The sequence below is a fragment of the Diorhabda carinulata genome, chromosome 2 (genome assembly GCF_026250575.1).
Source record: "Diorhabda carinulata isolate Delta chromosome 2, icDioCari1.1, whole genome shotgun sequence".
NCBI classification, from domain to species: domain Eukaryota; kingdom Metazoa; phylum Arthropoda; class Insecta; order Coleoptera; family Chrysomelidae; genus Diorhabda; species Diorhabda carinulata.
The window spans coordinates 7,340,646-7,354,053 of NC_079461.1; the positions used below are offsets into that span (position 1 = coordinate 7,340,646).

At 32.5% G+C, this 13,408-nt stretch overlaps 3 protein-coding genes across 10 annotated transcripts in view; 2 read left to right on the plus strand and 1 right to left on the minus strand.

Annotated features, from left to right (window-relative positions):
* The window catches only part of LOC130890759 (60S ribosomal protein L44), a 315,570-nt gene that overhangs the window by 157,148 nt on the left and 145,014 nt on the right, over nucleotides 1-13,408 (plus strand). The gene's annotated exons all lie outside the window — the stretch shown is intronic.
* Nucleotides 213-3,195, plus strand: LOC130890751 (uncharacterized). The gene is made up of 5 exons (XM_057795047.1): nucleotides 213-778; nucleotides 1,890-2,269; nucleotides 2,323-2,424; nucleotides 2,491-2,804; nucleotides 2,868-3,195. Exons 1-5 carry the CDS (start codon nucleotides 765-767, stop codon nucleotides 3,012-3,014), a joined length of 957 nt encoding a protein of 318 aa, XP_057651030.1. The 5' UTR covers nucleotides 213-764; the 3' UTR covers nucleotides 3,015-3,195.
* The window catches only part of LOC130890740 (spectrin beta chain), a 77,994-nt gene continuing 68,531 nt past the window's right edge, over nucleotides 3,946-13,408 (minus strand). For 5 of the 8 annotated variants that reach the window (XM_057795005.1, XM_057795002.1, XM_057795003.1 and 2 more), the window contains 3 exons: nucleotides 7,301-7,571; nucleotides 5,836-6,018; nucleotides 3,946-4,519 (listed from right to left, as the gene is read on the minus strand). In XM_057795005.1, coding sequence (XP_057650988.1) covers nucleotides 4,516-4,519; nucleotides 5,836-6,018; nucleotides 7,301-7,571 — 458 coding nt within the window. In that variant the 3' untranslated portion in view covers nucleotides 3,946-4,515. Of the gene's footprint in view, nucleotides 4,520-5,835; nucleotides 6,019-7,300; nucleotides 7,572-10,004; nucleotides 10,146-13,408 lie in introns of all 8 variants that reach the window. The other 3 variants (XM_057795001.1, XM_057794998.1, XM_057795000.1) reach the window with 1 other exon arrangement.

A 13,408-nucleotide genomic window follows, 5' to 3' on the forward strand; every position in this document is an offset into this window, starting at 1 on the left:
TTTTTGATTTGTAAGAGACAATCCCTTATGATAAATGTGATATAATTTATTTTCGTAACATATAAAGGTGTGTTTTTCTACAACAAAGTTACCAAGTCATAGATAGTTATTAATTAATAGAGTTTTTAATTTTTCTATGATAAGGAAGTTTGAAACATTTTTTTATAGTTAGCGGTAGCTACCAGCAGCTACGCTGTTTGCATTAATACTTCAGTCAACATGACTTCTCTTATTATCAAACATCAGTAACATATAAATATCGGGGAGGAGGGGGATAAATTTCAGTTTTTTTTCAAAAATTAAAACTAAATCATAACATATCAGTCTCAATTTTTCTTAAACTTGGAGCATATTATTTTGTTGGCGACGAATAGTTTGTTCTGTTTATATAATATCTTACCTCACATACCCTTGGTATGTTCTCTGAACTTTGTTCAGCCACCTATCAATCGTGACGCTAGTGTAATAAATGTGTCATTCCTTTCTTAGGGTATGTTATGTGATGTTCAGGACAAAAATTATGTACACGTATACCGCAAACAAAGCTATTTTCTCCAATCAGTTTTGTTTCTAGTTTAAAGATTATATACTCGGTGTTCTAGTCTTTAGCTATTGCGATTTTTTTATTATTTTAGTATATCTTTTATCTACGATTTTAGTTTCATAAAACGTTTATGTTATAATAACTTCCAAGCTATTAGAAACATTTTAAAATTATTTTTAACGATATTATTGTGATAGTGTATCATTAGGAAAGCAAAATCATGGATCTAGAGAGGTATGTAGCGGTTATATTAATCTGAGGGTGGTTGAAACGATTAATTATTATATACGTATAATCAAATCCCCTTCTGCCCTTTAAGGTGTAGAGCTACAATATTTATAGGCTCAATTTATACAATTTTCTTTCATTTCTTCTTAATCATACAAACCTTCTTTGCTTCTTTCCAGTAAGCTATTTCTTAAGAAGTTTTCTTATCATGTCGTCCTATGTTTCTTTTGGTCTTCCTGTTTCTTTTTTATTTGCTTCTCTTTCTTTACTAAACTTTTTTTACTTGACATGAATTACCTATTCTCTGTAAATATCCCCACCAGCTAAACTTCCTTCTTTCAATGAATTGGGTATTGCTTGCAGCTCTTCTCTGGTACTTTCATTTCTAATTATATTTCACACTTGTAGCTTGTATTTTACATTTTTTGTTGCTCATTTAGCACTTATCATATGTTAGTTTGGCCTAAATCTAGTTTTAAAATATTTCCATTTTGTTTTTCTTGACACTTCTCATATATTTTCCAATCCATTGACTATAGCATGGTATACTTTGTTCTCATTTTTAATTCTCCTATTTATTTTCATCTTTATGTTCCCATCTGCTTCTAGTCATCTCCTAAAATTGCACTATGTTTACTTGTTCTATGTCTTCGCATCTATTAGTATGTGCCTTTTGTAACCTCCATTGTCTATGATCATTACCTTTGTTTCCTGTCCATTTTCATTCAGTTTGCTTGTAGTACTTCATTCCATATAATAAATTTTTCTTTTATTTTCTTTTCAGTCCTTGTTATTAATGCTACATAATCAGTAAATGTGCAAATTGGTTTTTTTTAATTAACTAATGATTAACAACTTAATCTTCCTCCTTCCTTTGTTGTAAATGTGTCTGACCTTCTATTTTTGCTTCTAATACAAACATTTAATTATTATAAAGAAATAATTAAGATTCAGTAACCAGGTAATAATTAATATCCTATTGTTCTGTGCAAATTTTTAATATATACAACTTGCTTAAAAAATTTCAAAAGAAAACACACAATACACAATTATTATCACCTGGTTGTGTAACTTCATCCAGCCAATTCAAGATTTACTAAATTGGGCTTATTTTTAGGAAAAAGAAAATATGTGAATATTGTGACAAAGAATTTTCAAACACCAGTGCTCGAAATAAACACATGTTAAAATTTCATTGTGAATCATCATCATCCCAGTCTTTATTAGATAAGAAGTCTCAGAGTCACAAACATACGATATGTCCTGTTTGTATTAAGGAGGAGAGGTTTACTAATTATGATTCGCTCAATAAGCATTTAACGAATACACACAAGATAATAATCAAACAATCTCTTTTCAATTTTAGAAACCTAGAAGAATTTGAAACATGGAGATCACAAGGAAATAGAGAAGTAGATTATGCATGTCAAAGGAAAAACAAATTATCTAATGGAAATGAGAGTATCTATTATATATGTAATCGAAGTAATTATAAAGGTATGTGTCATTATTATTTTTGCATATGATTAATTTTGTTTTCATTCTTATAGGATATAACAGTACTGCTCAGAAACGAAAAACAAAAGTTACAGGCAGTATTCATATATATGGAGAATGTCCTTCTCGGTTTATTGTTAAAGTTGATGCAAATGGTAAGTAGAAATTTGTAAAACATTAAAAAAATATCTTTTATTTATAATTCTATATTTATTACTTAGGGTCGGTTAAGGTGACATTTATTGAAACCCATGTGGGACATAATGATGAATTGATATGTAAGAGGCTTACCAAGATTGAAGAAGAAACCCTAGTGGCAAAATTAAAAAGTGGAATTACAATTAAAAAAATAATTAGGGATGCCAGAAAAATTGGAAACCAAAAATTGACAAGGGCCAACTTAATTACAAAAGTGGATTTAGCAAATTTAATTAGAAAACATAATATAGAAAAAAAACTGCATGATGAGGATGAATATACAATACAGGATTGTGACAATAACTTATCGTCTATCACAGAAGAACAGGAACGAGAAGTAATCATGAAAAAAATGTTTTTAATATAATATTAATTTATTCATATATTTTTTGATTTGTAGATTCAAATTGAAGAATTGATTAGAAAACTTAGAAGTTTGCAAGGCGAGGACTTTGATCGTTTTATGGAGTATATTAAAAATTTTGAATGGGGTTCTCCAACAATACCCAACCTAGTAAAAAATGAAAAAGTAAACATATCTGAATAAAAAGCGACAAAATAATACTCAGCAAGTGTTAATTAATTTTTAAACACGCCAGTTAAGAATATTTATTTCTTTTCTGTCAGTCCTAAGCCTGAAAAGTGTGAAGGAAAATTAATTATTTTCAAATAATATGGGATTTTATTGTAACAGATATGTATTTTTAATAGGAAAGAAATAAAATTTCAGTTCATTTTCTGTCTTTTATCAACATAAATAGTCAATAAATTTTTATCCTTATTCATTTAAATGAAAGTTTTGTCTTAATTTAATTTTTTTGACATATCACAGTATATAATATTTTTTCATGTTTATAAATATTTATTGTAAACCAGAAAAATTAACGTTTTATATTTGATTTTGATCAGCTACTACATTCTGTTTATCCATTTAAATTTGATGGGCTTCGCTTACAATGGTGCCACTTTCTCATTGGCTCAAAATAGGTGCCAGTTAGAGTGTGCGTAAACTCGTGATAAAAAATCTCTATCTAGGTTAGGATCTGCTAATAATTGATCTGTTGTCAAGATCATAGTTATTAATGAATCACCAAATATTTTTGTTTTATAATATACAATTTTGGAGAAGAAACTGAAGGATTTGTATAAATATTTATCAATAACAAGATAAAAAAAATCAAAGAGTAAGATGGTTGGTGTATACTAAAAGGATGCGGGAAAAATATTTGCAAAAAGGGCCATTGAAGAAGGGGAAGGGGTACAAAAAAGAGGGAGAAACCAAAGAAAAAATGGTTGGATGCAGTTTTGAAGGATATTAAAGAGGTAGAATCAAATTGGAGTGCAAAAGTAAAAAATTGCAACCTGCAGAGAATTGTGAAGGCAGTTGAAAACCAAAGAGAAAAGAAAAATAAGTCATGTGCCTTTAAAGCCTGTGGTTCTGCAACTATTTTATACCTAAAAAAATAAAAGACAAAGAGTACTAAAAACAATATTTATTATAACTCCATTTTTAAAAGCACACAGTTCATTTATGTAAAATAGAAATAACTACAAATAATATATATGAAATTAATGAATGACTTGTCACCGACAGAATGACCTTTGCTAAGCAAAGCTGAAAAAAATATTGCAACTTACAAATAATGGTTTAGATAGATTATTGAACAAAAAATATAAAAAGGAGAAATTGACAGACAAAAAACTGTCCAAATGTAATTTTAAACGATTATTACTGGGACTCTTACATTTTACTTTATTTATTTCTTCTCAACTATGTATATATTATTTTCAAATCATTTCATTAATAAATACAACACCAGTTTACTGAGGTTAAACTTTTGTGCCCCAGTCAAGTTGATTTTTAATCACATAGTATTAATATATTACTATACATTTAAAAATTACTATATAATAATTATAATGTGCAAACTACAAGAAAAATATATTAAATATTTATGCAAATATAAAAGAAGGGCGAAATGTGGACAATAGTCCTCTCAGGTAAAGCGTAAGGATACAGGTATGATCAAGAATAGAAGTAGAACAGTTTATCTGAAAATTAAAAAAAAAAAAGTTATTAGTTATCACTATTTGCAAATGCTACATTTTATTTATTTGCAATTACAGAGTAAAAGCTCTCACAATGAAGATAATACAATTCAATAAAATCGTACAATAATAAATATCAAAACACACAAAGTTTAGTGCACTAAACAGTGAAATAACAAAACTAAAATTTTGTTCTTGTTAAATCAGAATGAATAAAAACTGAGTTGAGAAAAAGTTAAAATATAACACTATAAATTGTTGGTTATAAATGGGAAGGAAATATATAGATGACAATTTTGTATCCCCTTCAAGCAGCCATTGGACCTTGACGTTAGTGACGGGGGACCCAGTGTCCGCCCTCCTCGTGCTACCTAAGCCCTACTAATCCGACGTCGCCTTCATTGTCTGTCGGAAACCTGGCGATATTACAAGCAGGGATCATAAGAAGTCTACTTCTTTTTCCCGATGGCTTTGAGCAAAGAAGTCCGGTCACTAGTCGGATTTTGCGCCTGTTTAGTTAGAGCAGTTGTTTGGTGTGAGACGCACAAGGGTCATTTATACGTGCCTTCGCCTGTCTCACGCCAGTTGTCTCTATCCATCTCTGCGAGCCTGCCTTGCGAGTAGACCGTTGAGATGCGTTCTGGCCCATCGGAGGGTTCGCCGATCCCAGTCTGGCGAGTGAGTCCGTCTCGTCGTTGCCTCAGTGACCGGGCACCAAAACGAGTTGGATTTTGTAGCATCATCATCAGATTCTGTAGGACTCTCTTGTACTCCATCACTAGCCTAGAGCACACTTTTTAAACCGTTATGGCTTCTATGGCATCTATACTGTCCGAGCAGATTGAGATTACTGTGTTCCTGTGGCGTCGATTGAGTATTGCGCGTCCGCAGTCCATCACAGCGAATACTTCGGCTCGGAAGACGGTAGCGTGTACCCCAAGCGAAAAAGATGCGCTTGGGGAACACGCGCCTATGTACCAGGTGGCTCCATTATTGGCTTGAAGTCACCATTCCACTGCTCCCGCTCAGTGATGTGTCCTCATGGCTTCGAATTGTATCGCTAGATCCAAGGGTGTGGAGGCCTAGTAGGATTTCCAGGGGCCGTAAGCATGGACCCTGTGAGGCGCTGGACTCTGTCCAGTTGCACTCTTGTTCTCGCTTTTTGGGATTAAAATGTATTTGAGGAAATCATATTTGAAGAATCAAATTTGTTGTTGATGTTTCATTCTCAGGATAAAAGGAAGAGTCGTAAGATACTGAAGAACTAGTTATAATTACTGTTATGTAATGTAAAATATCAATAATTTGTGTATACTTACGTTTTCTTTAAAGTAAAGAAGCTGCGACGTTTGGAATCCTCCTTCTGCCCAGATGCGGGTAATGTATGTGAGCGAGAAGGACCAGCAGATTCTGTGTCTGCATGAGAATTAATGTTTGCAATCCACGTGTTCATCTCAGAGTCGTTCTGCGATTGGAAGAGGAATTCGCCACCACTGTCCAATCTAAAACAAAAATAAAACATTTTTTATTCATATCCGTAATAGATTTTTTTATTTTACTCGTTTTTATCGAGCCTAATGAAAATTAAAACTTATTTTCCTTTCTTTAAATTATATCCATTTAAACGTGATCCTTCTTGTGATATTGTAGGGAACAATCCGAACACTTTCAGCAATAATTGAAGGAGAATTGTTAAGATTAATAGATAGATTCTTTTGGAGGTTCAAATTTTTTTTGCAAATTCACAAACTACTTTAATGAATAATAAATAAATGGTATGGTGCGGATGAGTGTCTTGTGCCAGGTAGAGTTCCTTAACGGTTCTTATCTAATATATCTTCGGACCATTGTCTTTTTAATCTTCTTCCTTGCAGTGGGGGGTTGAAGAGAGTGTTCATAAATTGGTTAGCACAACGGTTCAGTTCGTTTTGATGTCAAAGTTGATGAAGGGTATATTTAAATCATTATAGATGATTAAATACCATAGAGAGTTAAGCAGCATTCGCAGAGTTTTGCGTTTTAAGGCTTGCTTTTGTTTGGTTTGATTTACTTGTGTCAGGATTCTAGAAGTATTGAATGCTTTTAAAGATTTTGTCGTGCTTGTCTTGGATTTTCATTTGATTGAATCACTGTTCTATCACCTGCAAATGTAATTACAAGTGTCCTAGTAATGGATGGTATATCGACTGTGAATAGTAGATACAAGAACACTGCCTTGAGGTATACATGAATTTATTTCTTGAAAGTTCTTCGTCGAATTTAATTCTATCTTCTAGATATACTTAGTGTAGATAGTGTAGTGGTTGTTTGATTTTGTACAGGAGTCCTTCGTGCCATACTCTATTGAAGGCTTGTTTTATATCCAAGAAAACTGCAGTGCACATTTCCTTCCCTTCTAGACTCTGCTTGATTTTGTTCACAATTCTGTAATACTGCTGAGTTGTTGAGTGTTTCTTTTTGAGCTTAAATTCATAGTCTGATACAAGTTCTTCAATAAAAGTCAGTGCATCCATTATGTCCAATAATAACTGTTCGTAGGATATTATGGGAAGGAGGCTTATTGGTCTGTAAGAGCTCTTTTCGAGTGGAGGTTAACACTATTACTTTCATAGGAAAGTTCTATAAATCAATATAATACCAGATTTACAGTTGACAAGAATAGAGTGAAAGTGGTTCTATTCTAGGAATTCTGGGGTATTTAACAAGAGAAATATTACTGGGGGATTTTCGACTGGTCTACTTTTGAGCCTACTGAAAATAACATGAAAGAGTATCATTACTTACTTCAGCCTAAACACGTGTTTCTTCTTCTTATAATCCTGCGCCACGTTAGCAACGGCTTTTCTCAATAACAGCGCTGGTTCGCCTTTGAACCTCTGTTCAGGTGTGGATTTTGCAGTTTTGGCATCCTTGTAGAATGTCAATTGGGCTCCTTTTAAGACGCAATATACTTTATCCCATGAACGGTTACTTGCTTTAGTCGTTGTATTCTCCCATTCGTGCTTACGTACCAACGTACCTTCGAAGGTTTCGTCGTCTCCTATGCTGCCTGGTTCTGGGATAAGAAATCCATTAGAATTGAAAATATACAGGGATAAATAATTTGAAATTTTAATCTACTCTACGATTTAATGTGTTGGTTGAATAAGAAGGTGCATAAATATTAAACTGACATCGGTAGGAGAACGAACAATTTGTTTGGTCCCAGTACTTCTTACTTCGCTCCTTTTACTATTTTGAATACTGGTAAAATGAGTATACGAGTTGAAAACTGTAAGATTATATGTCTTACATCTTCAACTGACTTCCACTCCGTTTTAGTTTTGGTTTCTATTGCTTTTTTTTATATATTTTTGATAATTTATGCAACATTATTTTAATGGTGTTATGATTTATCTGTAAATTAAAATACAGTAGCAGTTTGGTAATAGAGATATTTGAAACTGTTAAGAAAAGTTTTTTTAGTTTCTTTATTAAAATATCGCTTATAGTTTATAGTAACCTTAGTAGTTCAGTTGTAAAAAAATTGTTGAAATAAAAGGACAAATAGAAATTTGTGATTAAAAATTCACTGAAAGACAAGTAGTTTTGAAAAATATCTCAAATTGGGTTTCGAGCTGTTATAAAATTTTTGACTAAAGAAGGATTAACACAAAGACAATTTCAAAAACAGAATGGAGGCTGTTTACGGTAACTTGTATGTATTATATTTAAAAAAATGGTCTAAGTTGCTTGGCTTGACGCGTGAATCATTTTAGATGCGAGGGTGACTACTTCAGAAAAAATTAAATTAGTGGAAGATATTGAAGTGACCCGCGCCTAAAAACAAAAAGCACAGACCGTCGTTTTCAAAACAATTGTTTTAAGGATCCTACATGAGCATTCAAAACCAGCGTCGAGTAGAATGTGCGTGATTTTTAGAGCTTTGCCGCGAGGACCAAGAAAGTATAATCAAATTAATTGTAACGGTTGATGAAACTGTGGTCTTTTACTATATATAAAAAAGTGATGGTTACAATATTTTGGGTCTGCTGTGGTATCCTTTTGATTGAGGTGTGCGCTTATCTCATGACAAAGCTCCAGTCCACATTGCATCGCTTTCAAAGGTTACTGTACACCTACCATATAGACCTGATCTGGTTCCGTCCGACTATTTTTTGTTCGCAAAGGTGATTGCCGAGTTGAGGGGTAAAATATTTAACAGTGGCATTGAAATTCAACAGGTCACCGCCGAACATTTTGATTCTAAACATGTATCATTTTTTCATAGTGGGGCATAGATCAAAAACTTTATGGAAAGTCTGTGATTAGAAAGGGAGAATAAATTGAAAAATTTTTTATCTATGATCTGTCTTTCTATATTGTAACTCATGGAACGCACTACGTAAAAATACAAAATAAAAGTAATAACCGGATCAGATTATGGACCGAGTTAAGCCAGATAACATCAGAAGAATGTCAACATATGCTATAGAGAAGCATCTGTAGAAATGTGCCAGATATTGAAAGACATATTTAAAGAAAGACCATGAAAAATTGAAGTACTCCAAACTTAAAATAAAGACACAAAATAAAAATAATAACCCGAACAGGTTATGGGCCTAGTTAAGCCAGATAACATCAGAAGAATGTTCTAGAAAATTCTAGAAAAATAAATCAAAAAATCGGAAAAAAATTGCCGCAAACTTACACCACGGCAAACGAAAGTGAAGAAATAGCCTCAATAGAAAAATTATGTGATTTTGAAATATCAAATTTTCAGATAACTGTTTTTAGAGCAAGTGGACTTTATACAATAGTAATAAGTGAAGAGAAGTTACGATGATAAGGATAAGAAAGCTTGAATCTGGAAGGATACAAAAGCACATAAAAGTTTTATTCCAATATGAACGGTGTAATATCTGTAGAAATGTATCAGGAATTGAAAGACATATCAAATGAATACAATCGAATCTGCAAGTGGCCGTGAATCGAACGAAACAACCTGATAACGGATTCACGAAAGGATCCCAGCTGGATTTCATATATCGTATTGTTTAGGATTTCTTTTTATTATTACAAGATCGAATGAGACACAGTTACAATAATAGAGTTTATCTCGATATTTCAATCAATATATTCCATAATTCACAACTAAATACTCAGTTTTAATAACCCCAAATTTTTGACAAACGGTTAAAGGAAATTATTTCCCTACATTTCGACTCTAGAATTGAGAGAGATATTTTAACAAATAAAAATTGTTGTTGTGTTGGTTTTACGGAACTAAAGTCTTTCAAAACAAATCAAGACCAAGATTGCAAAACCACGACCAGTTTCACAAATTTAGTGCTACTGTATTTGAATTTAACCTTAAACTCACACAATGTGTTAATTTTTACTTTATTAGACTATAGAATTTCTCATGTAATTAGAAAACAAAAACTACTTTTGTTAATATTTTCAAAATTAAATACTCCTTTTCGATGAATATTTTAGAAAAAGTTACCTTGCAATTTTGACGACGTAACACCTTCGTCGTCGCTGTGAGTTCCAGATGCTTTAGAGCTCTTTTTCCAACGGAAACTCCTGAATGGAGATTTGCTGCGAGAGCGATCTTTTCTTCTGGTTTTCTCTTCGGCTCTCGACACTTGTAAAATAAACAAATAAAGCAACACAACACACATACACAAAGCGGTACTACTCAGTACAAAAGCTTAATAAAAAATATTTGTGTAGAATTTCACTTTCAGTGAAGTTAAAAATTAAGTCATATGATTCAAAAGAAATTAAATTGTAAAGAGGGGGTTACTACTTCAATTTTTTTGCATTCATATCGAATTGTTACTATTTTGTTGGCCCCATTATGGGGTGAAATGCGCTCTCAAATAATTCTCAAACTACCTACATACATTGTTAAATGTATTAGGGTTAATTTAGAAACTTGTATGCTCGCGTTGAAGCCCTCGTTCGCATTCAACATAAATTAAACAGATTAAGCGTTCGCGCTCCAACGTCTAGCCAGCTTAGAACGAACGAAACGCCAACTAGAGCGTCAGCGGAAACATTGAGTGCATTCGACCATCTCATCTACTAAGGTAGAATTTTTTTGTCGAAATATGTAATGCGATCAATATAATTTCCCTTTTTTTGATACGCAACTAGTCCCTAGACCCTAGTCAGTAATTGTAATATGTCTCGTTTTGTATTTGAATCCTAAAATTCAATCAAAAGGATACCGTTTCAGTCTCAAATTATTGTAGGTGCTTTTCTTAAGCTTTGCTTTCTTGGCACGGGCTCTCCTTTCCGATGCAACTTCATGGAATCTCCTCTGGATGTCGGATCATCGTAAAAGTTCATAGTTTCATCATCCGTTGCAATTGATCAGTTTACCCTTTCTTGGTTCTCGCTCACAATATTCTACTCGATGCTGCTTTTGCACTGCGCTCTTCCACTACTTTAATGTTTTCTGGAGTAGTCACCGTCACAGGACCTCTAGCACGTGGATGATCTTCTGGTGATTCTCGTCCCCAGTTAAACAAATTTTCAATTTGTCAAAATAATGGATACAAATCACCGTAAACAGCCCCATTCTGTTTTTGAATTGTGTTGGTGTTGATTCTTGTTTAGTCAAAAAACTTACAACAGCGCAAAACTCAATTTTGGACATTTTTCGAAACGACTGAATGATCGTTCGAGATCTACTATAATAAAACGAATCGATACAGCAAGTTGAAACTTTGTGTAAAGTTTGTCACTGGCGCTCGCATAGAAACTTTTGGAAATGCACTCACTAGGTATATGAGGTCCAGAAATATGATTTTATGTTCAAAGTATTAACATCTTCATATCTCATCTTCCAATCATTTAAATGTTTCTTTATGTTCATGAATAACCAGAAATAAAACATGATCAAATCAGTTGAATAGTGTGGATTTTTAAGGAATGTTACATCACGTAAACATTCAACTGTCTACTGCGTAGTGTTTTTATGAATTAAAGTATAAATTTTATGATGTGCCAGTTTGCTGTTACTGTACGTTGAACTTCAAGCTTGTTGTTTTCACTATCGACAAAAAGCAAGTGACCAATTGGAGTTGATCATTTCAAAAGCCATGAAACTTTCCACAATAAATACCTACTGAAAATTAAAAGAGACTTTTGGCAACCCTCTGTGGTCCGGGTAGACTACCCCAATATTTAAGGAATTAAGACTAATTTTTGTTAATATTTTGATGAATTACTTGATGAATTTCTTCTCGAGAATAAAGACTATTAAACAACTAAATAAATTCATTGAAATAACTTTTGTATTTTTTTTTGATATAATGAAATTTATCTTAAATTGTATATATTCTTCTATAAAACTATGTTTCTCCTGTACAACTTCTATTTTACTCTCCATTAAAACTCTCCCTCTAATGCGCAGATTTCCATATTTCTGTTTTACTTCGGGATATTTTTTTCATTCCTGCGGATTGATGGAATTTCGTTTTGTCACTGTATATTATTGTTCATATATTTTATTTATTCTTATAAAATTTCAAGACATAACAGAAATTATTGTTTTTTTAAATATTTACAAGCAAAAATTCCACGATTCATGATATTGTCAAAAAACTTTACTGAAGAATTAGGGTTGATACTTTAACTAAAACGAATTTTAATTCTTCATCATCATCATCACCATCATCATCAAGCCTTTCAATCCTTTGGATTATTTTTGTTTTCTTTATAGTTTATTTTGGCTGCTTTTGTTATTATTTCGTTTCTTTGCGTTATTTTTTTGCCCATTTCAGTTGGTTTTCTTCTCATTATATGTTCAGCCCAGTTGAGTCTTTGTGCTTTTATGTATATAACTATATTTTCCTTCTCCAACTCTTTCTCTATTTCTTCGTTTTTCTTTACTCTCCTTTCTCCCTCCTGTGTTGTGTTTGGACCTGTTATAGTTCTCATTATCTTTCTTTCAAGTTCTTCTTCTTCCCTTTTATTGATTACTATTATTTCCATCGTATACTTGATTACTGGTCTTATTAGGGTTTAGTACATTTTTATTTTGTTTTGTTATGTTTTTTAATAGGTTTCTGTTTCTTCCATAGCCTTTTTGTATCCTTTCTTTTATCCTGTCTCTGGTTGTTTGACCCAACGTTATTCCTAAATAATTAAAGGTCGATACTGTTTCATAATTGCATTTGTCATATATTTTGTTTTTTCTGCATTTATTTCCAGTCCGTAATTGCATGCTTCTTCTTCTTCTAATTTGTTGATCGTCTTTATTAATTCCCTCTATTCGTTTGCTATTATAGTCACATCATCTGTGTATGCTACTATCTGTAATACGCCTGTTGTAATATACTTATTCTGTATTCCTGCGTTTCTCACAATGCCTTCCGCGGTGGTAACATTGGGTCTTCCTTTTTGACGTCTTTATTGTGTGTGTCTTTTCTGATGTTGTGCCCTTGGAATTTCACTTTAATGTCACTCTTATTTAGTATTATTTCTATTAACTTTTTTGAATTCCTTGTCTTTCTAGTTCTTCTGTTATTTTCTCCCTTTTTATTGAATCGAAAGCATTCTGAAGTCAATAAAAAACTTTTCTATTAATTGATCTAGAGTGTGGATTGCGTCGATATTTGATCTTCCTGGTCTAAAGCCGTTTTGATAATCGTAGGCGTCTTAAATCTCACCCTCTTTAAAATGTTAGGGTAGTCTACCCGGGCCATAGAGAACTGCTTTTTAATTATGGAAATGATCACCTCAAATTAGTCACTGACTTTTTCTATACTAATCCTGTACTACGAAAGAAAAGTACGTACATAACTTTGATTGGTTAAGTCACAAGCAGTATATATGTTTCATCACCTGTTACTTTTTTAGAAAAAATATCTACCATTACTTAACATGTTTAACGCT